Raw genomic sequence first — 19,585 nt, 5'->3', positions numbered from 1 at the left:
ATTGAGCGGTATGTCAGCGAGGACGCTAGGCTCTCGAGAGGGTGGACTGTGAGATCTCACATTGATTGAAGAGGAGGCGCATTTCAAAGGTGTAAAAACCTCTCCCTAGTAGAGTGGATTTTTTACAAATGTGTGAAAACTTCTCCTTACTAGACGCGTTTCAAAACCTTGAGGGGAAGTCCGGAAGGGAAAACCCAAAGAGGACAATTTCCGCTAGTGGTGGGCTAGGGTTGTTACAAATGGTATCAAAGCCAGACATCAAGCGATGTGCCAACGAGGATACTAGGCCCCCAAGAGGGTGGATTGTGAGATCCCACATTGATTGGAGAGAGGAACGAAACATTCTGATAAGGGTGTGAAGTCCGATAGGAAAAACCCAAAGATGACAATATTTGCCAGCGGTGTCAGTTACATCATCTCTGTACACGACCTCGTTTAACCAACAAAGAGAAATCTCTCCTTATTCCCTCCCTCATTTACGCTAGTGGTGGGCTAGGGTTGTTACAAATAGTATAAGAGCTAGCACCAAGCGATGTGCTAACCAGACACTAGGCCCCCAAATGGATGGATTGTGAGATCTCACATTGATTGGAGAGAGGAACGAAACATTCGTATAAGGGTGTGGAAGTACGAAAGAAAAAGCCCAAAGAGAACAATATTTGTTAGCGATGGCTGTTACATAATCTTTATACACGACTTCGTTTAACTAACAAAGAGAAATCTCTCCTTATTCTCTCCCTCATTCCCCGCCCCCGTTCGATATACAAAAGTAGAAAAGAAAGCTACATGTTCATATCAAAACATGAAGAACAATGCCTTGAGATGAGGTTCTAAGCTTATGTTTATTGGTTGAAACTATACATAATAAACCATACCAACCTCCAACAGAGAAGTGTGAGGCACATTCAGTAAAGCCTCAGGCTCTCTACAATTCTGGTTCAAAAAAGCATACACAATATCAATACCCAACTTCTTTAGAATGGAGGACGATTTCTTGGCCTTGACCGAGCAATGCCCGAAAATGTACGTGACTCCCGACTCTTTCGCTCTCATTATCAGCATCGCTTCCTCGCTATGTGTCGTCTTCTCCCGATCGTCGACCGCAGTATCTGTCGCTTTATACTTGTAGGAAGACTGCTCCAATGGTTCATATTCACAAGGTGTCATTGGTTTCCAAAACTGATCTTCTGTGTCTACATATTGCATTAGAGAAAACACCAACCTGTTCTCGAAATCGTAGTTTTCTTGTAACAAATCCCTATAGCCATACCTCACGACGCACCGAAACATGTTGCATTCTTTCGGTCCCACCCTTGTGATGAGCAGTCGATGTTCTTCGTCGATATGGGGAACTTGAACGTACTTTATACAAACAAACACGAGCACTTGATGAAATGCAGGCAACGTGGTTACAAAGTGACCAAAAACAGCAGGAACACCAGAGACCAGATTAGTGTATATGAGGCCTATTCCGGGCACACGCACTATGCCAAGGCTAGGCCCGGAAGAAAGTATCCGATTCATCGACACTTTGTTCTCATCGTCGTATTCGTGTTTCTTCATTGTCCCGTAGTACCATGTATACATCGAACACATAAAGAGTATAGAAAGCACGATGGGTATCCACCCACCTTCGTGAACTTTGCTGATTGATGCCGAGATGTAAAGTAGTTCAATGGACCCGAAAAACATGAAAAACGCTATGGCGCCGATCAACCTCTGCTTCCAAACGATTAGTATCACGAGTGCCATCAAGCAAGTCGAGACGAACATAACAATGGTGACTGCCAGCCCTACAAACACATCAAAACAATCAGATTTCTATGTCATTTGATTGAATGTTTAAGCCCACAGACAATGCTAAATGCTAAGACTTGTGTACCATATGCATGGCCTAACATGTTCGTGTCTCTCAAGCCAATTGTCACAGCTAAACAAAGGCACATTAGCATCCAATTAACTTCTGGAATATAAATTTGCCCACATATCTGGTTTGAAGTGTGCATAGTTTTCACATGGGGGAAGCAATTCAGAGCACAGCACTGGTTTACGAGCGAGAACGTAGCCGAAATCACGGCCTGACTTCCTACAACAGAAGCAAAAGTGGCCACGACGAACACCGGCCAAAACACCGCTTCTACACCGACAAATAATGTGAATGCCATGGTAAGACAAGGACATATCAATATGTATAAACTCGATACTACGAACTTCCTACCGGGTATCGCTTTGTAGAAGCTTCTCTGAATATCTTCATGATGCTTAGAAAGGAATGCAGCCTCACCCAGATAAGCAAGAATCAATGAGGGATATACAAGAAATGTGAAGGCAATCTGTGGTTTAAATGAAGAGTTTACATTAAGCAAGTGACGGGTTTTGCTTATTATATTCGAACAACGCGAATAGAGTTACCTTGATCGAAAGCGTCGAGAAGTGGCCTAAATCAGCAAACATTGCCTCCACACCTATGATAATAGCCCATAAGAGACGATCGAAATCATGAAATTGTATGATTCGAGATGAACAAGTACCTGTTATCGAGAGAACGACTCCGCCTAATGAAATCCAACCTTCAACGCCCGTGCTATGAAGGAACTTCAGCATATAAACGGGAGAGAGAGCATGGTATATACGCGGATTCCACTTGATAATATTATACATTCCGATAACACTAATAGAGACGAGCCATGTCGTGATGATTGGAGCAAACATGAAAGCAACTTTGTGTGTTCCACAATGCTGAAGGGAGAACAATCCAACTAAGACGACGCACGAGATTAAAACAACATAATCTGAAAGTGAGAAACACAAATTTCGGTATGTTTTAATCGTTTCGCTATATTTGGAAACGCGACGATAGAGAGAATGAGACTTACTCTCATGGAGTCCAGTGATCTTATGTTTGACTCCCGAGACTGCTGAAAGAACTGAAAGCACCAGTAATAAGTGTTAGGATGATCTAAGTGTGAGATCCCACATCAGTTGGGGAGGAGAACGAAACACCCTTTATAAGGGTGTGGAAACCTTTCCCTAACAGACACGTTTTAAAAACCTTGAGGGTAAGCCGGAAAGGAAAAGCCCAAAAATGATAATATTTGCTAGCAGTGAGCTTGGGCTGTTACAAATGGTACTAGACACCAGGCAATGTGCCAGCAAGAAGGTTGTTCCCCGAATGGGGTTAGACATGAGGCGGTGTGCCAGTAAGGACGCTAGGCCCCGAAGGGGGTAGATTTGGTAGGGGTCCCACATCAATTAGAGAAAGAAACGAGTGCCAGCATGGACACTGAGCCCTGAAGGAGGGTCATTAGTTGGGGAGGAGAAGGAAACACCCGAAACACCCTTTACAAGGGTGTGGAAACCTTCCCCTAGCATACACATTTTAAAAACTTTGAGGGGGAAGCCCGAAAGGAAAAACTTAAAGAGGACGTTATCTGGTAGCGGTGGGCTTGGGTCGTTACACTAAGCTACAGAGTTGGTGCAATGCAGGGACCTGACCTGATATTGCAGGAGTGAGCACTCCATCACCAATAGCCATGGAGGTTCCGAAGAGCACGAACACCAAAAAACCTTTTCGAAAAGACGGGTGCAGCTGAAAAAAAGATTTTAGAGCAGCACTTGGTCTTGTCTCCAAGCTTTCCTTCATTTCATATGCAGATAACTTTTCATCAGCAGGCTCTTGATTTGGTAGAATGCATAATCTAGCATGCCTGCAGAGAAGAGAGTACAGAGCAAAGGTACCCCCTGCATCACAAGCAATGGTATGAACTAATCAACTTTGCTTTTCTTCCTATCTATCAAGCTATTAAATCGTTTACGATCACAGATTTCCAAGCTCTCGTTAGAAAATAAAACAATCATATCTCCACAATTCTAACAGCCATGCCCACCGCTAGCAGATATTGTCCTCTTTGGACTTTCCCTTTCGGACTTACCCTCAAGGTTTTTAAAACGCGTCTGCTAAAACGCGTCTGCTAGGGAAGATATTGTCCTCTTTAGGGAAGATATTGTCCTCTTTAGGCCCTCTTTAGGTTTTCCCTTTCAGGCTTACCCTTAAGGTTTTTAAAACGCATCTGCTAGGGAGAGGTTCCCACACCCTTATAAGAGGTGTTTCGTTATCCTCCCTAACCGATGTAGGATCTTTCCTTTCGGGCTTACCCTCAAGGTTTTTAAAACGCGTTTGCTAGGGAGAGGTTTCCCTACCCTTATAAGAGGTGTTTCGTTCTCCTCCCCAACCAATGTGAGATCTCACAACAATGGTGTAATATTATCATGTTCGAAGTCTTTAACAATTTGACCATCCTAACAATGTTTATGATATTGGATGAGTCGAGAAACGTTACCTTCACCGTTATCGTCGGCTGACATGACAATGAAAACATATTTGAAGAGAGCAATGAGTGTAAACGTCCAGAAGATGAAGGATAAAACCCCATAAATCTCTTCATCATTCTCATGTAAACTCAATTTCCCAGAGAATGTGGTTTTATAAACATATAGAGGCGACGTGCTGAGGTCGCCGTAAACAACTCCTAAACTTTGGTAAGCCAGCATAAGCACACTTCTGTAGGACTCATTCTTCACATTCTGATGACAAAAACATATTAACACACATTGCTAGCTACAAACATGATCAACAAACATGTTCCAACCTAAAATTTCAAGAACATAAGTTTGATCCTTCCAGAAATCAAGCGTTTATGTCGCCATTAACATATGTCTATAGCAACTCAATGGCAGGAGGGATATCACTCAGGCGATCATAACCAAGAAACAAGGTGGTTTATCATTTAGATCTGATAAAAACACTCAAAGCAATCAAGAATCTAAGAGAAAACCCATCAATCCATCAAGATTCTCAAGCATAAGAACTCATCCCAAATTTCAGTATAACAGAGATTTTCAAGGAATCGACCATATAGAATGAACTGTATATGTCTAAAAATGAATATGTATAAGCATTTTACTCAAACCCAAAAGGAAACCCAGTTCCCAAATAGACTCATAAACAACACGATCATACAAAAACAAGAACCCATATAGATTTCTTCAAGGAATCATTGGTTTGAGGTATGAAAAGGGCAGAAGAATTAAGAATACCTTTGAAGAAATGCCTTCAGTTTCAACATTTTCCTGTGATGGGTTGTTGTTCATGGCTTCAGAGGAAAAGAGAGAGGCAAAAATGGTGAGCAAGGGACAAAGCTACATGACCCAACCAAGTAAGCATAACCTTTGGCAATGGTAACCAAATAATAATAATAAAAGACTATTTTATTACCTAAAATATCAATTTGGCCTTTTTTTTTTCCTTTCTTCTTTTTGAATTTGGCTTTGTTTTGGGAAATATTTATAAAAGCTCAATTTTTTTAAAATAATTATTGGGTTCTTGGTTGTTGGTTTCTTGTTTTGTAATTATGTTGTTTTTTTTTTTTTGAAAATTTGTAGATAACAAAAACAAATAAACCCATAAATGCAAGTTTTGTTTACGGGCTTAATTTTTAAAAAAATTGAAAATTGGAACCTTCAATTCTCAAGAAAATTTTGGTATTTAAGCATTGAATTATGGATTGATTTAGATTTTGTGGTAAATGATTGAAAATAGATCGCGAAAATTGGGAATGTTGTCCATTGTCCTTACCACTAATTTCTTATGGAAGAACAGTGGAGAAATCCCTTTGAATGATTGCTGAAACAGCGAAGACGAACCGATAAGCTTTGAAATTCTCTGATTCTGATCAGAAGAAAGCGATTCGAATAAGGACAATTTGAAACGATGAGTACCCATATCAATTCAATCGAAGTCGCCATAGAAGAGGAAGAAGCAGATGTGAGTCTTTTTCTTTCATTACGCTTCCATGGCCGACGGATAAGAAAGGCAACGCCATTTCTTTCACTATCATTGTCCACCGTACAACAAGATTGACTGCAACAAGTTTTCAATCTGATTGGCAAAGCATTTAATCCAATTGGGTCACTCTCAAATCCGTAACAGATCTCTGAAATTTGTGATGCCGATGGTATACCTAACTCATAATCCTTCTCTGTCGTTACTTTCAAATCTGAGTCTGCGATGCAGTTTACTTTGGGAATTGAAGACGTGGTACGGTGGGAGAAATGGAACAATCAAAGATATGGTTGTTAGAAGGTATGACGATTTCTCATAGTTTTTTAAACTCATTCAATTCGCTGTTTCTGTTTCTGCCCATAAACTGTTTGTGAAAATGCCTGACTGAATAGAATCAAATAGTTTGGCTAAGAGAGTGTTAGAGAGCTGGATATGGCCCATAACCTGTTTGTGAAAATGCCCACTTGAGAAAAAACATCTCTCAATCGTCTAGATTAAGCCTCTGGTTCTGTTTCTGCCCATAACCTGTTTGTGAAAATGCCTGACTGAATGGAATCAAATAGTTTGGCAAAGAGAGTGTTAGAGAGCTGGATATGGTGGTTGAGATTGATAATTGAAGTAAAAACATCCCTCAATCGTCTAGATTAAGCCTCTGGTCCTTTAAACATCTTGAGCTCTTAATCCAGACCTGTAGTTCATCTCTTCTTTCATGTTTTTTCAGTTCTTCTGATTTCACTTTCTGTTTAATCTCCTGCCATTGGAATGTTCTGCAACTATCAAATCATATAAATGGCATCCAATTCTTCCTCTCCATAGATTTGCAGTTGCAAGCTGGTGGTGTTGAGAATTGAGAATTGAGAATTGGATTCGCCTCCACCTCATTGGGGGGTGGCTTGGTTTGATCTATTCCAGATTGTGTGTTGGCTTATTTCTACGTATGTAAATGGTTCTTTGAGATAAGATTGTTCATAACTTTGATTCATTCTGCTAAATAATTGAGATCTCTGAAGCCTTGTTTGGCTTGTTAAGGTCATTATCATCTGGTATGAACTTCTGAAGAACGGTGGAAGCTTGTTTGTTCTTTCATAAAAATGGAAAATGGATGTGATATATGAAGCTTCAGCAATTATGAGTGAAGCTCAAGAACAGGTATGAAGCTTCCTTCAGCAGCCATTCACTTTCTTTTATTTAGTACTCCAAATATTAAAAGATCATATCTAGATAAGGGGAAATTTTAGTCACTATATTCTTATCCTTACTGATTTATTTGCATTATTATTTTCTATATTCTTTATCTTCATATCATATTATTTGGGGCTTTGATGTGACATTTTATTATTTTCATTTCGTCCTATCATTTTAATACCCGCTCAATTATTGTGTATGGTTATAACAATTTTTTTTTTTTTTTTTCAAAGACAGCATCATAGTTTAGTCCTATTCTATTTTTGGCATGAAAAAATTATTTTGGTTGTATCATTGAAACATAATATCTAGTTGTCTCGGACGTGTAATAGCTCAAACTTATCGCTAGTAGATATTGTCCATTTTGGCCCGTTACGTATCGCCGTTAGCCTCACAGTTTTAATACGTGTCTACTAGGTAGAGGTTTTCACACCCTTTAAGGAATGTTTTGTTCCCTTCTCCAACCGATGTGGGATCATACAATTCACTTCCCTTAGGAACCTAGCATTCTTGCTGGCACAACGCATGGTGTCTGGCTATGATACCATTTGTAATAGTCTAAGTCTACCGCTAGTAAATATTGTCTGCTTTGGCCTATATATTGTTGTCAGCCTTACAACTTTAAAACACGTCTACTAGAGAGGGATTTCTATACCCTTACAAGGAATGTTTTGTTGTCTTCTTCAAGCTGTCAGATTTGGGAATGAATTTGAGTTCTTATTAAGTGAATAATGGAAAAGTATTGAAAATTTGATGCTAAGGCAGATTAAAATAAGATGAGTTTAGATAGTTTGATTATTTGTTTCGTCCCAAATTTAGGCAAGGAATTGAAAGGTGTAAATGAGAGTGCATTTATTATGGATGGGTCAATTCAAAAAGTAGTTGATGGGTAGTTCTTCCATGAATTTCACATTATTAGGGTTCATAAGCCTCACCTAATTTAATTTAATTTATTTAAATTTTATTCTTAAGTTTGGATTTTGTTTTTTTTTAATATTTTACTTATGTTTATCTATTTTTAGTTTTTAATAATCATTAATTGATTATAAATTTTAATATACTATTATTTAGTATCTTTATTTTTTTTTTCTTTTCTACCATGATTAGATGTATATTATATATCTATACATGGTTTATACATGGTTTGTGTAAAGTTGTACTTGTGCATAGTATTTCTCTATACACGGTTTGAGTAAGGTTGGTTTGAGTAAGGTTGTGCGGTTGGTTTGAGTAAGGTTGTGCTTGTGCATAGTATTTCTTTATACACGGTTTGGGTCTGAGTAAGGTTGTATAGTATTTCTCTATACACTGTTTGAATAAGGTTGCATAGTATTTCTCTATACACGGTCTGAATAAGGTTGCATAGTATTTCTCTATACACGGTCAATAATGGGCTGGAAACTTGAAGGATTGGGCTGGACTGAGGCTAAAGATCTGGTCTTGTGTCAGGTGGGTGGTTGTTGGATGCGCACTCGTGGGCTTGAGGCTGCTAGAGCTCGTGGGCTTGAGGCTGCTAGAGCTCGTGGGCTTGGTCGGCTAATGGGTTGTGGCGTTTGCTGGAGGTTGGGTCTAGAGTTTGAAGACCTGATCCAACCCGACCTGCAACTTCTTCCTTACCCAAGTATTTGCAGATATGATGTCCTCTTCGTAGACGATCTTCCACAGACAAAGACATGTTTCCACATCACATATATGCCAGAATTTTCATTTATTGAAATAAAATTAGAGAAATACAGACTAAATAAACAAAGAGAAGACAATAAACCTAACTCCAAGCCATAAAAGAGATGTTTAGTTTCAAAATGGATACATAATTACTTCAAAATAACTAATATAGGTAGGGAACAACTACAATGGGAAGTGAGCAAAAACAGAAACAGAAACACACTGCACAACAAAACACCTAAAAACCTTTAAATAAAAATTCCTAAAATTCCACAAGACGAAGACAAAGACAAGACAATCATAATTTTTTCATCATCCCCAAAGGTAAAAATCTCCGGGACTGAGCAAATCATCAAACAAAAATAAATGTGTACATGTCTGTTCCTTGCAGTATGCATCTTCAGCTCAGGCCCTGCGCTGCTGCACACAAACTCCATAGTGTATTATCACCCACCACCCCTCAATCAAACAATTCCTGAACTTTCAAGTTTCACAAACCACAAGACGACACACAACCCCACCCCACCCCGACTTTTGACGACCACAGTGACTAGAAAACTCTCATTTTTTAAGGAAGAAAGAAAAATGGAAAGGGACTCCCAACCAAAAGTTCCATGTAGACGACCTCTCCCACCCCAGAGGAAATCCAATCCAATAACTGACTATTATGCTTAAATGTACCAAGGATGGAAGAGAGGTCAACCTCATCAAAATCTCAAATGTATTCACTACCAAATCAGGCTACTCATCATTCTTCTTCTCTGCATCTGCTTTCTTTTCTGCCTCACCCTTGGGTTCATCCTCTTCCTTGGTTTTGGCAGGTGTGTCTCCAGCTTTATCTTCTTCACCTTTCTTTTCTTCAACACTCAATTTCTCAAGTAATCCAGCTGCTGCTGATGCATCTTTATTTTCATCTTTCTTCTGTTGGGACTCGGCAATTTCTTGGAATGTTTCCTTGAATGTTTTGCAGTCTGAAGCAAAGAGGATACTTGTCAGCAGGGAAAAATATTTATCTTACGATTGAACAAAAATGAAAGGATGAACATTCACAAAACAATGCTCTAGAAATCTTGTTCAATCAAGTATATACACACATAAGTGCAGGAATTGTTACATTTTTAATACCTAGACACACTCCAAAGATGCACCGAACAGTTTGGGAGGAATAAAGGAAATAACAAAAATCAAGAAATGATAAAAATGAATGCCTAAATCAGAAAAAGGGAAAAAAATTGAGTAAACGACCCTAGAAGTTGAGAAAAGAGATAAAAATTAGTTTAAAAAAAAAAATGCAATTGAGAATCTCTACAATCTCAGGCGCCAAGCAAACATGCCTGTCTCCACACTTTATAAGTAGAATGTTTAATAATATGAAATAGAGTAAGAAAATAATTATAAAACTTAAGAAACTAAAACTAAAAGAATTTATCAGCAGAAACAAATTCTTGTTGATTAATAATATAGTGATTACGAAAAACACAAATGAATGAAAGGTTACCTTAAGAGATTTAACTGAGTTAGTCTAGAAAGCACAGGTTAAACAAAAATTGATTTCCTAGTGAACATCAGACCAAGTGATGACAAAGTAGATGCATCAAAAAATTCAAAGGAGTTCTAACACACCACCCCGAAAAGAGAAACGAAAAAGAAAACAACCTTGATTATCATTTATCCAAGGCTCATACCTATTGAGGAAATGATAAATAACCTAATTCCTAGGTAAATTTGACGGACAGACATGCATTGAAGACACAACAACAAAAGATTATAACGAATGGAAAAGGATCATCCCTGCAACAGGAGAGAAAGGGTTTGGAATAATAAATCCAAGGCAATCGAATTAGATGTAAGAAAACTTGTTTTATCATGTAATGAACTTCTTTACTTGGTCTAAAACAGTTAAAGACAATAGAATTATGGACATCCAAATGAAACCAGATTTATAAGTACGTCTTATGCAAGGTAGTCGATCACATCTAAATTTTTTTTCTTTATATGCCCTAAAATAAATTTTCAGTTCATCCGCCCCTTTCCCCACTTCTCCCCTACTTTGCCACCGCCAAAATTTTCTCTATTCGCCAGTAAAACCACTCTCCTTTTCCCCCATTTTTTTAAAATAAAATCTTATTAGGGGAATCTCATTCACCACTTCTTTTTGATGCAGTAAAAAAAAGTAAGTCCTACTGACAAAATTATCCAACGAAAATGATCGAATCTTACTACAGATCATAAATCCTATGAAGCCATTTGGGTGCACAAAAGGAACGACTCTATCGGTGAATAGACTGGTGCTAGTACTTGATCTAATTTAGCAGATATTTACGGAGAAAGAAATGACCAAAATTTCTGGGCTGAAAGAACATCTATGGTCTTTTGATATTACCAACGCTATCATAGATCAAAAGGATCAAAAAAACCCATCAGCCAAGTTCACCCTACAGCCGAATTCCAGGGAAAAAGAATAACGAAGTTGTACTCACTCTCAATTGATGGGAATCTAATACAGAAAAGCTCATTTTTCAATTCGCCATCAGCAAAGTCAGCGGCATGCCACACGCATGATTTCTCATTTCCAGCGTGTTCTTGAACCGTCATTGACGAAATCACTACAAAAGCACAACAATCAAACCATAAACAAAAGAACTCAAGGGTACTCAATTGTACGCAAATAATGAGTGAATAATCAAGAACAAACCAAGATGATTAGCGCAGATCTTAAGCGTCTTAGACTGTCTCATAACAAGGCGAACCTTGCCAGTATTCTTATGTTTCAAAAACTTGACAGTACCAGCACCTCTCTCCTTCCATTGGTTTCCATCCTTATCGAATCGGTACAGTTTTGCCTTCCTAAAATAATCATGAATAATCCGCACAAAAACAAATCACACTCACGACTCAAAGCCTAGATTGAGAAAAACAAGATGCAGAGAAAAAAGTATAGAGAAAATCGTACAGATCGAGAATGGCGTCCTCATCTTCTTCACCGGTGGTGACAGCAACCTCCTCCAACTTGACGATCGGGGCAACTTGAGCTCCAGTGTCTTCATCGTCTCCAGCAGGAGCATCCTCGTCCTCTCGGCGTTCGGGATCTGTGCTCGCCATAAATGAAGGTTTGATGATGCAGAAATGGATCGGAATTTGGAGGAAAGCAATGGAAGAGCAGGAGTGGAAATTAGGGTTTTTATATTGAGGAAATAAAATGAGCGAGAATGAGAATGAAGTTTTATATTGGATGCATTTTTACTTTTTTAAATAAATAAAATATCACAAAAACGTAATTAAAAAATATAATTTCAATTATTAATTCTGTAATAATAATTTCAACTATTTACAATATAATTTCAATGTTGTTGAATTATTAGTAATAAATATTCAAATTATAAAAATAAAGTTTTATATTGGATGCATTTTTACTTTTTAAAATTTTTTTTTTCTTATATTTCTATGAAATTTTTATTTATTAGCCTTCATCTTCACATTTTACCCATCATTGTTATTTAATTAATTTCACAAAAATTAGCTTTGAGCTAACGGTAAACCGAATAAAATGAAATAAAATCTAAAATAATAGTATTTTAATCTCTTTTTTTTAATGCTTTTATGTATACAAAAATAAATATTTTAATATTAAATATTGTACAAATAATCAAATTTATGTGAGAGAAAAATAAAAAATAAAAANTTGTACAAATAATCAAATTTATGTGAGAGAAAAATAAAAAATACAAAATATATATATGTGTGTGTGTATGTATATATATATGTGTGTGTGTGTATGTATATATATATGTGTGTGTGTATATATATATATATATGTATATATGTGTGTGTATGTATATATGTATATATGTGTGTATGTATATATGCATATATATACGTGTATAGATATATCTATATATATGTGTGTGTATAATACAAAATATATATATGTGTGTGTGTGTATAGATATATATATGTGTGTGTATATATATATAAAACAAAATTCAAAGCAAATGTCTATATTACTTTAAGAGTGACCTTTGTAATGAGGATTTGATTGAGTTTGCTCTTAGGAAGTAAACACCATGTTTCCTAAAAATATGAGTATGAAGCTATGTCTCGATGCTAACCTCTTCATCAAAGATAACACATAACATATGTTTTATGACAGTTGAACTATGGTCGCACGAGAAGAACAAAACACAGACATTATTTTTTTAAGAAAGAAAAAAACTTAAATAGTAATAATGCAAATGTAAGTCAGAAGCCCAAAACTTGATATCATTAGATAATTAAGCAAGGGCATCATAACTCAACAAAACCTCTTCCATCTTTTTCTTAGGGTATTGTGTATCTTCTTCTTCTTCTAGTATCTCACACAGGGGAAACAGCCTCCTAATTACTCTTTCTCTGCAGCTTTATCTTCAGCTTTGTCTCCCGCTTTATCTTCACCTTCCTTCTTTTTGTCTTCAACCTTTAATTTTTCAAGTTGATCAGCTGCTGCAGATGCATCTTCATTCTCCTCTTTCTTGGTTTGGGACTCTGCAACTTCTTGGAATGTCTCCATGAAGGTTTTGCAGTCTGATAATACACACAACAATTCAATAAACTATCTTAATGAAGTACTAAAAGGATGAGATAAACATTCTATAAGAGCTCTATCTATGTTGGGCAAGGAACACAAGCATGGTCATGTCAAAGCACTAAGAATTGCCAAGTGCTTCATTTAGTGATGTTGTAAATCAAAGCTGACATCATGCTTGTCCCCATGCTTCACGTCAAATATGAGCCACAAACTAAGATCCAATATCCTTTGTTGTTTCATTGGATGAAGCCATGGCAGAGAAGCTGCTTAAATTAGTACAATGGACTTCATTGCTCACCATCCAAGGACAAGAACAGAGAAGAAAAGAAACGAAAGAAACCTTAATTTTTATCCAGGGTTTCCTATCTTATAGAGTTAGGATGCCTAATTCCTTGATAAATTTGAACTGATATTCATTCAAAACACAATGGAAAGCTTATGATGAACAGTAACTGAGTAATAATATAAACCAGTCATACAAATTAACGCGAGCAACCCAGTAACATTAATTTATCTTAAGTTTATCTAACAAAATTCTAACCATCTTAGCTACCATACCACTGCATGTAAGGAAGACCCCTACCATATCCGATGTACCCAGTATACACCAACAAAAAGCACTGATAATTATGACCTAGGAAATTTCTATCTGTACCATTCATCTCTTCAACCGTTCTATTACGTCTCATTACTAAAAGCCTCTAAAATAAAATTATAACTGAATCCACTTCCTCTTTTTTCTGTCTATTCCCCAATGAAGCCGCACACCTTTTCACCTACTTTTCTATCAAACTTTATTTGTAAACCCTCATTAAGTATAACTGAAATTCTATACTATTCTTCCTCTTTTCAGCCACCAACCTCTGACTCTGCCACTACCACCGCAGCTGATCAAATTTATCTGAATTATATAACTGAAGAAACTATGTAGAATAACAGAGAAGACTTATGGATAAAGAACTTCCCATCTTTTAATAGAAAAAAAAAAACAAATGTTAATGAAAATGGAAAAAAGAAGTCTTAGTTAGAGTCAATAATCAGTAATAATAAGCAGACCAGTAAAAGTTTCATGGATAAGTTACCATTATGAACGTATTAGAACAATAGTGTGGCTTTTAAGAACAAATTCATGTTCTAACCTTTAACAGAATCAAATATTAACATGTACTGCCAGGAGAACATTCATCTTAAAATCTTAAAATCTTAAAACCATATTGTAGCAGCCTAAGCCTAAGCTTAAGCCCAAGCCACCGCTAACAGATATTGTCCTTTTTGGGTTTTCCTTTCGAGCTTCCCCACAAGGTTTTTGAAATGCATCTGCTAGGGAGAGGTTTCCACACCCTTATAAAGAATGTTTCATTCTCCTCTCCAATCGACGTGGAATCTCACAATCCACCCCCCTTCAGGGCCTAGCGTCCACACTAGCACTTGTTCCCCTCTTAAATCGATATGAGATCTCACAATCCACACCCCCCACCCCCCTTGTGACCCAGGATACTCACTGGCACTCGTTCCTCTCTCCAATTGATGTGGGATCTCACACATACCGTGATAGTCCATTGTTCTATAATATCTTATGATGACAAACTGTACAAACCAAAACAGAAACAACTATACTAGTGATACTCAGACAATTTTGAGTTGAATTAAAAAACCAGACACAAGTAGACCGCCCCAACAGAGTACTTCACAGAGAGTGGAGAAAAAGACAAAAAAGTGAAATGATATAAGAATCATCTTTGATACTAATACCGCCCACTACTAAATATCAATATATATATATATCAAAAGTCAACCTACAAACAAGACTTGGAGAAAAAAAAATTTACGGAGTTGAACTCACTCTCAATATATGGGAATCTGATGCAAAACAGCTCATCTTTCAATTCACCATCCGCATAGTCAGGCGCATGCCACACACAAGACTTATCATTACCAGCGTGTTCTTGAACCGACATTGATGGAAGAACTACAATCACGACAAATCAAACGATAAAATACAAGAACTAAATCTAAATCAAGAAAGCAACAAAAAGAACAAGAACTCAAAGGAGTTTGATATACGAGGTAGAGAGTTAAGATCGAACCAAGATGGTTAGCGCAGATCTTGAGGGTCTTAGACTGCCTCATAACAAGACGAACCTTGCCAGTCTCCTTGTGTTTCAAAAACTTAACAGTACCAGCACCTCTCTCCTTCCATTGGTTTCCTTCTTTATCAAATCGGTAGAGTTTGGACTTTCTAAAGCAACAAATACGATTAAACCATAAAATCCAAAACCTAGATTGAGGAGATCAGATAAATAAGTAAATGGCAAATGGCATACAGATCAAGAATAACGTCCTCGTTTTCTTCACCAGTAGTGACGGCTACCGCTTCCAACTTGACGATTGGGGCGACTTGAGCTCCAGTGTCTTCATCCTCTGCGGCCGGAGCGTCCTCATCATCTCTGCGTTCGGTATCGGAACTCGCCATGGGAGAGGGTTTAGGGTTTGATTAAGAACGTAGAAGAACGACGAAAAAACGGATCGGAATTGGGTTGCGGGCGGAGAAACTAGGGCTTATATATGTGGGAGAAGGAAGTGGAAAAATGAGTGAAAATATGAACATCAACCCTTACTTAAAATCTTAAACATTTTTATTTCCAATTATTTTTCACACTAATTTTATTTTTATTTTTACATAATTGATAAAACCANAAAAAAAAAAAAAAAAAAAAAAAAAAAAAAAAAAAAAAAACACCGACTTTATTAAAAACTCGATCCGAGCTACATAAAATTCATGGTAAAAGTTTTTTTTTAATTTTTTTAATTTTGAATAAAAACGATTTTGCACCATCTCATCTAAACAGTGTGGAGCCCGAGTAAACAATACACGTACTAACTTTGAGGTGAACAAAGTTGAGGTCAATCTCACTCGATCAAGATAGCCTAAAAAGAGAACAATGTAGAGCCCGAGTAACCAAAACACATAGGTTGGCCATTACCAAGCCAACCAAGACTAGCTCGTCTCTTTGGACGACATCCTCGAATATATACTGAACTACCGAATTTAGCTCGTCGTTTGTACGATAGTGTTCGTCCATGCATGATCTTCCTACAACAATAACGTTTAACTCTTGATGATTCACTTTGAATAAGGCGAAAAAATTTCGTGTAAATGAGAAATATGAAAGAGATGTTCAGATACTATATATTTATATTATATTGAAATTTTAATTTTTATAAAATAGGGTAAATATTATATTATATTTTTGTTTATCAATTTATTACGATGTTTAAAAACTTTTTATATAAATTATATTAATTAGTGCTCTTAATAATAACTATTAAATTTAATAATGCATTTATCTACAAATAATTTTAATATATTAGGTATATGTCATTACTATATAATAATGACATAGACAACTGATTAATAAATAATAAAACTTTTTAAAATATAAAGACAATAAATTATTTAATAAAATTACCATAATTTTGTGCCCCCGACCAACATTAATTTTGAAACATGTGGTGCTCATAAGGTTTAGACTTTATAGCTACCTAATAAAAAAATTGTGCAATTGTAATTAAAAATATATATAATTTTAATTAATGTTCTTTTTTGGGTCCTCTTAAATTGCATTTATTAAAATTTTTAATTTTTAATTTAATTTAAGTTTAGTGATAATAAAGTGTTTTTTTTTTTTTTTTTTTTAAGAAAAGAAGTAATAAAGTGTAAATACCAAATAACACCAATTTCTTTATTAATATTTTCCAATAATAACATAATATTAATTCAATTGAATATATCAACGAGGTTATCGGTATAATTTCGTAATTATCGCTCAGCCACCGCTGCGAGTTTAATCCACCGCCACCGCCACCGCCACCGCCGCTGCCGCTGCCGCAATTATTACGTGGCCGCTCTGGAGTCTCCAGACCGCCGGGATTTGAAAGGGCGGCTCCCAATTCTTCGTCACTGGGCTTTACGAACTCCGAATATTCTGAACTTGATCCCTCCATTTCCATTTCTACCCCTCTCGAATTCCCATATTCCCAATTTACCCCTACTCCTTCTTCTTCACAGGTTACCGGCGTCGCTGTGAACCTTCTCGCCGACGACCAACCGTCCGATTCCCAGTTCGGCCATTCACTCGTACTTAATTTCCCTATTCTGCACTTGCCGGAGATCTCGCTTTCTCGGTTACCGGCGCTGGAGGTTTCGCCGGAGAAGGGGATTTCTTCATCTTCGTTATCGTCGAAATCGGCGTTGATCCAGTCGAGCACGCACCGGGGGGAATTCTCGATGGCGATTTGCGGCGAGGCTGCCACCGTCGCTAAAAATGGATGCTGCAGCAGCCGATCACAGCTCCACCGTTTTTTAGGATCTCTTACAAGACACTTCCGGAGAAAATCCCGTCCGAGTCCCGACAACCGTGTCGGAAACTCCGGCAAGTCATCGGAAAATCCGATTCGACTCAGCGTATCGGCTCCGAAATCTTCCCATGCCGGTTTTCCGGTGACCATTTCAATGACCGTACACCCAACTGACCAAACGTCCGATTCCGGCCCCTGATATTCCCCTCGAACCACTTCCGGCGCCATCCACAGCGGACTCCCTCGTGGCGCCACCGAACATCGACACGTGTCGCCGTCGCCGTCGCCGTCGCCGATTTCAATTGCAGAGCCGAAGTCGGCCAATTTAACAAAACTTGGATTCAATCCAATCAAAACATTCCGCCCTTTAACATCACAATGAACGATTCCTTTGGAATGAACATAACCCAAAGCCGAAACAATACACCGTGTCCTCGCCCGTAGAACCATCTCATCGCCGGTACCGATTGGATCATCGGCAACAGTGCCACCTGGCAAATACTCCATGTGCAAATTCCGAAGCGACGTCGTCGGCGTCTCATCGGAAACATCATCACCAAGAAACCCCACCACGTACGGCGAATTCAACGATCTAAGAATCCGAATTTCATTCTCTAAACACTCAATCTGCCGCCGGAATCCAACACTCTGTTCGACAGACTTCACCGCAAAAACCCGACCGTCCGAATTTCGAATCCCGACAGTCACAGTTCCAAAGGAGCCCTTTCCGACGACACAATTACTTCTTGTCCAGGAAAGCTTCGTCGTATCCGCCATTGATCAGTGCTGAAAAGGGAAGAAACAGAGGAAAAAACAGAGCAAAAAAGTGAAAGAAAAGGTGAATGCATTGTGAATTTGGGAATTGAACGAGTATTTATAGAGGCGCGTGGATCATTGATTATGGGGGGAATAATAATGTGCAAAAAAAAAAAAGTAATAATAATAATTTAATTTAAATTATTTATGAATTTTGGATATTTGGGAATGTGGATAATTCGAAGAAAAAACGGTTAACATGGCACGAGGCGCACTTTAATTGGGTGGATATGCACCAAGTTTTAATATTTTGTATACTCTTCAAAAGGGTTTCATTTTTTTGGATTTTATCCTTATCCATCCTTCCACCTTTCAATCCTAGCCCTTCAATATCCTTCCATCTTTCAATCTTAGCCCTTCAATTTAATTTAACGGGTTAATGTATATATCATTTATAAAAAGGCAGACATTTTTTAATTATGTTCGAAAGTTTTAAGGTATTATTAAAATTTTAAAATTAAAATTAAAAAAGAAAATTGATAATATCAAGTTATTAAAATAAGAAGATAAATACGTTTTTCAAAAAAAGAAAAAGGAAAAAGTAGATAAATAGAATCAAGGTTGAAAAGTCAACGATAAAACCAAACATTTAACGTTTTTTTCGTGGATAATAACGGAAGGGAATTTAGGGAGTAAGCATGTTTATGTGGGTAGGTGAGAGCCGTTTGATTTGATGACTAAAGTCACGTTGACTTTTACGATTCGGTGGCGTTGTCGGCGTTTTGCATGAAACTGTCGTCAAAGTGCCCACACACGATTATAGCCGCCAAAAGAAAGAAAAAAAGAAAGATAACTGATAAGCGAACGCTAGGGGTAAATACGCCAAAAAGTTGGTGACGTGGCAATAAAATAACATGCCACATCAGCTAAAGAGAGATAGAGGGAGAAGAAGAGGCTGCAAGGAATTGTGGAACGACGTGTGAAGTGGATTCCCACGATTACACGTCTGCTTTACAATTGCCGGTGGAATTCAGTTGACGTGGCCCATCATTTTCCATTACCATAAATAAAATTAAAAAAAAAAAAACATTTACTTATTATTATTTTTTTCTTCATAATTTATTATTATTATTATTATTATTATTTATAAATTTAGTTGTTTTTATATGTCGGTGAGTTCTTTGGAAATCCTTCCAAAGATTTCGTTTATATTC

The 19,585-nt window shown here is 37.3% G+C and overlaps 4 protein-coding genes and 1 long non-coding RNA gene across 12 annotated transcripts; 1 reads left to right on the top strand and 4 right to left on the bottom strand.

Moving 5' to 3' along the window:
• Positions 1-765: 765 nt before the first annotated feature.
• Positions 766-6,628, bottom strand: LOC111786871 (potassium transporter 1). Of its 8 annotated transcripts, XM_023667090.1 has the most exons (11): positions 5,779-6,627; positions 5,636-5,683; positions 5,098-5,153; positions 4,341-4,584; positions 3,496-3,741; positions 2,877-2,927; positions 2,532-2,792; positions 2,413-2,465; positions 2,219-2,333; positions 1,883-2,137; positions 766-1,793 (listed from the first exon to the last, which is right to left on the bottom strand). In XM_023667090.1, exons 3-11 carry the CDS (start codon positions 5,149-5,151, stop codon positions 856-858), a joined length of 2,217 nt encoding a protein of 738 aa, XP_023522858.1. In that variant the 5' UTR covers positions 5,152-5,153; positions 5,636-5,683; positions 5,779-6,627; the 3' UTR covers positions 766-855. The 8 variants fall into 8 exon arrangements, with proteins under 8 accessions (XP_023522858.1, XP_023522863.1, XP_023522846.1 ...); XM_023667095.1 differs by having other exon boundaries at positions 2,532-2,759; positions 5,636-6,628; XM_023667078.1 differs by having other exon boundaries at positions 5,636-6,627.
• On the top strand, positions 6,014-8,931 carry LOC111787463. Its single transcript, XR_002813984.1, has 3 exons — positions 6,014-6,142; positions 6,872-6,991; positions 8,477-8,931. It is a non-coding gene; the product is annotated as an uncharacterized LOC111787463 (long non-coding RNA).
• LOC111787445 (ran-binding protein 1 homolog a-like) lies at positions 8,916-11,910 on the bottom strand. The gene is made up of 4 exons (XM_023667408.1): positions 11,646-11,910; positions 11,388-11,539; positions 11,173-11,298; positions 8,916-9,663 (listed from the first exon to the last, which is right to left on the bottom strand). The coding sequence occupies exons 1-4, from the start codon at positions 11,792-11,794 to the stop codon at positions 9,434-9,436; spliced, it is 657 nt and encodes a 218-aa protein (XP_023523176.1). The 5' UTR covers positions 11,795-11,910; the 3' UTR covers positions 8,916-9,433.
• Positions 11,911-12,759: 849 nt separating this feature from the next.
• On the bottom strand, positions 12,760-15,877 carry LOC111787447 (ran-binding protein 1 homolog a-like). The gene is made up of 4 exons (XM_023667410.1): positions 15,581-15,877; positions 15,344-15,495; positions 15,100-15,225; positions 12,760-13,252 (listed from the first exon to the last, which is right to left on the bottom strand). The coding sequence occupies exons 1-4, from the start codon at positions 15,727-15,729 to the stop codon at positions 13,071-13,073; spliced, it is 609 nt and encodes a 202-aa protein (XP_023523178.1). The 5' UTR covers positions 15,730-15,877; the 3' UTR covers positions 12,760-13,070.
• A 1,039-nt stretch (positions 15,878-16,916) lies between these two features.
• Positions 16,917-18,446, bottom strand: LOC111788460 (mitogen-activated protein kinase kinase kinase 18-like). The gene has a single exon (XM_023668793.1). The coding sequence runs from the start codon at positions 18,390-18,392 to the stop codon at positions 16,917-16,919; it is 1,476 nt and encodes a 491-aa protein (XP_023524561.1). The 5' UTR covers positions 18,393-18,446.
• Between the last annotated feature and the right edge of the window lie 1,139 nt (positions 18,447-19,585).

Source organism: Cucurbita pepo, chromosome LG02 (genome assembly GCF_002806865.2).
Source record: "Cucurbita pepo subsp. pepo cultivar mu-cu-16 chromosome LG02, ASM280686v2, whole genome shotgun sequence".
NCBI classification, from domain to species: Eukaryota; Viridiplantae; Streptophyta; class Magnoliopsida; order Cucurbitales; family Cucurbitaceae; genus Cucurbita; species Cucurbita pepo.
The sequence above is the reverse complement of the archived record's forward strand: the minus strand, read 5'-3'. Positions and strand labels throughout refer to the sequence as shown.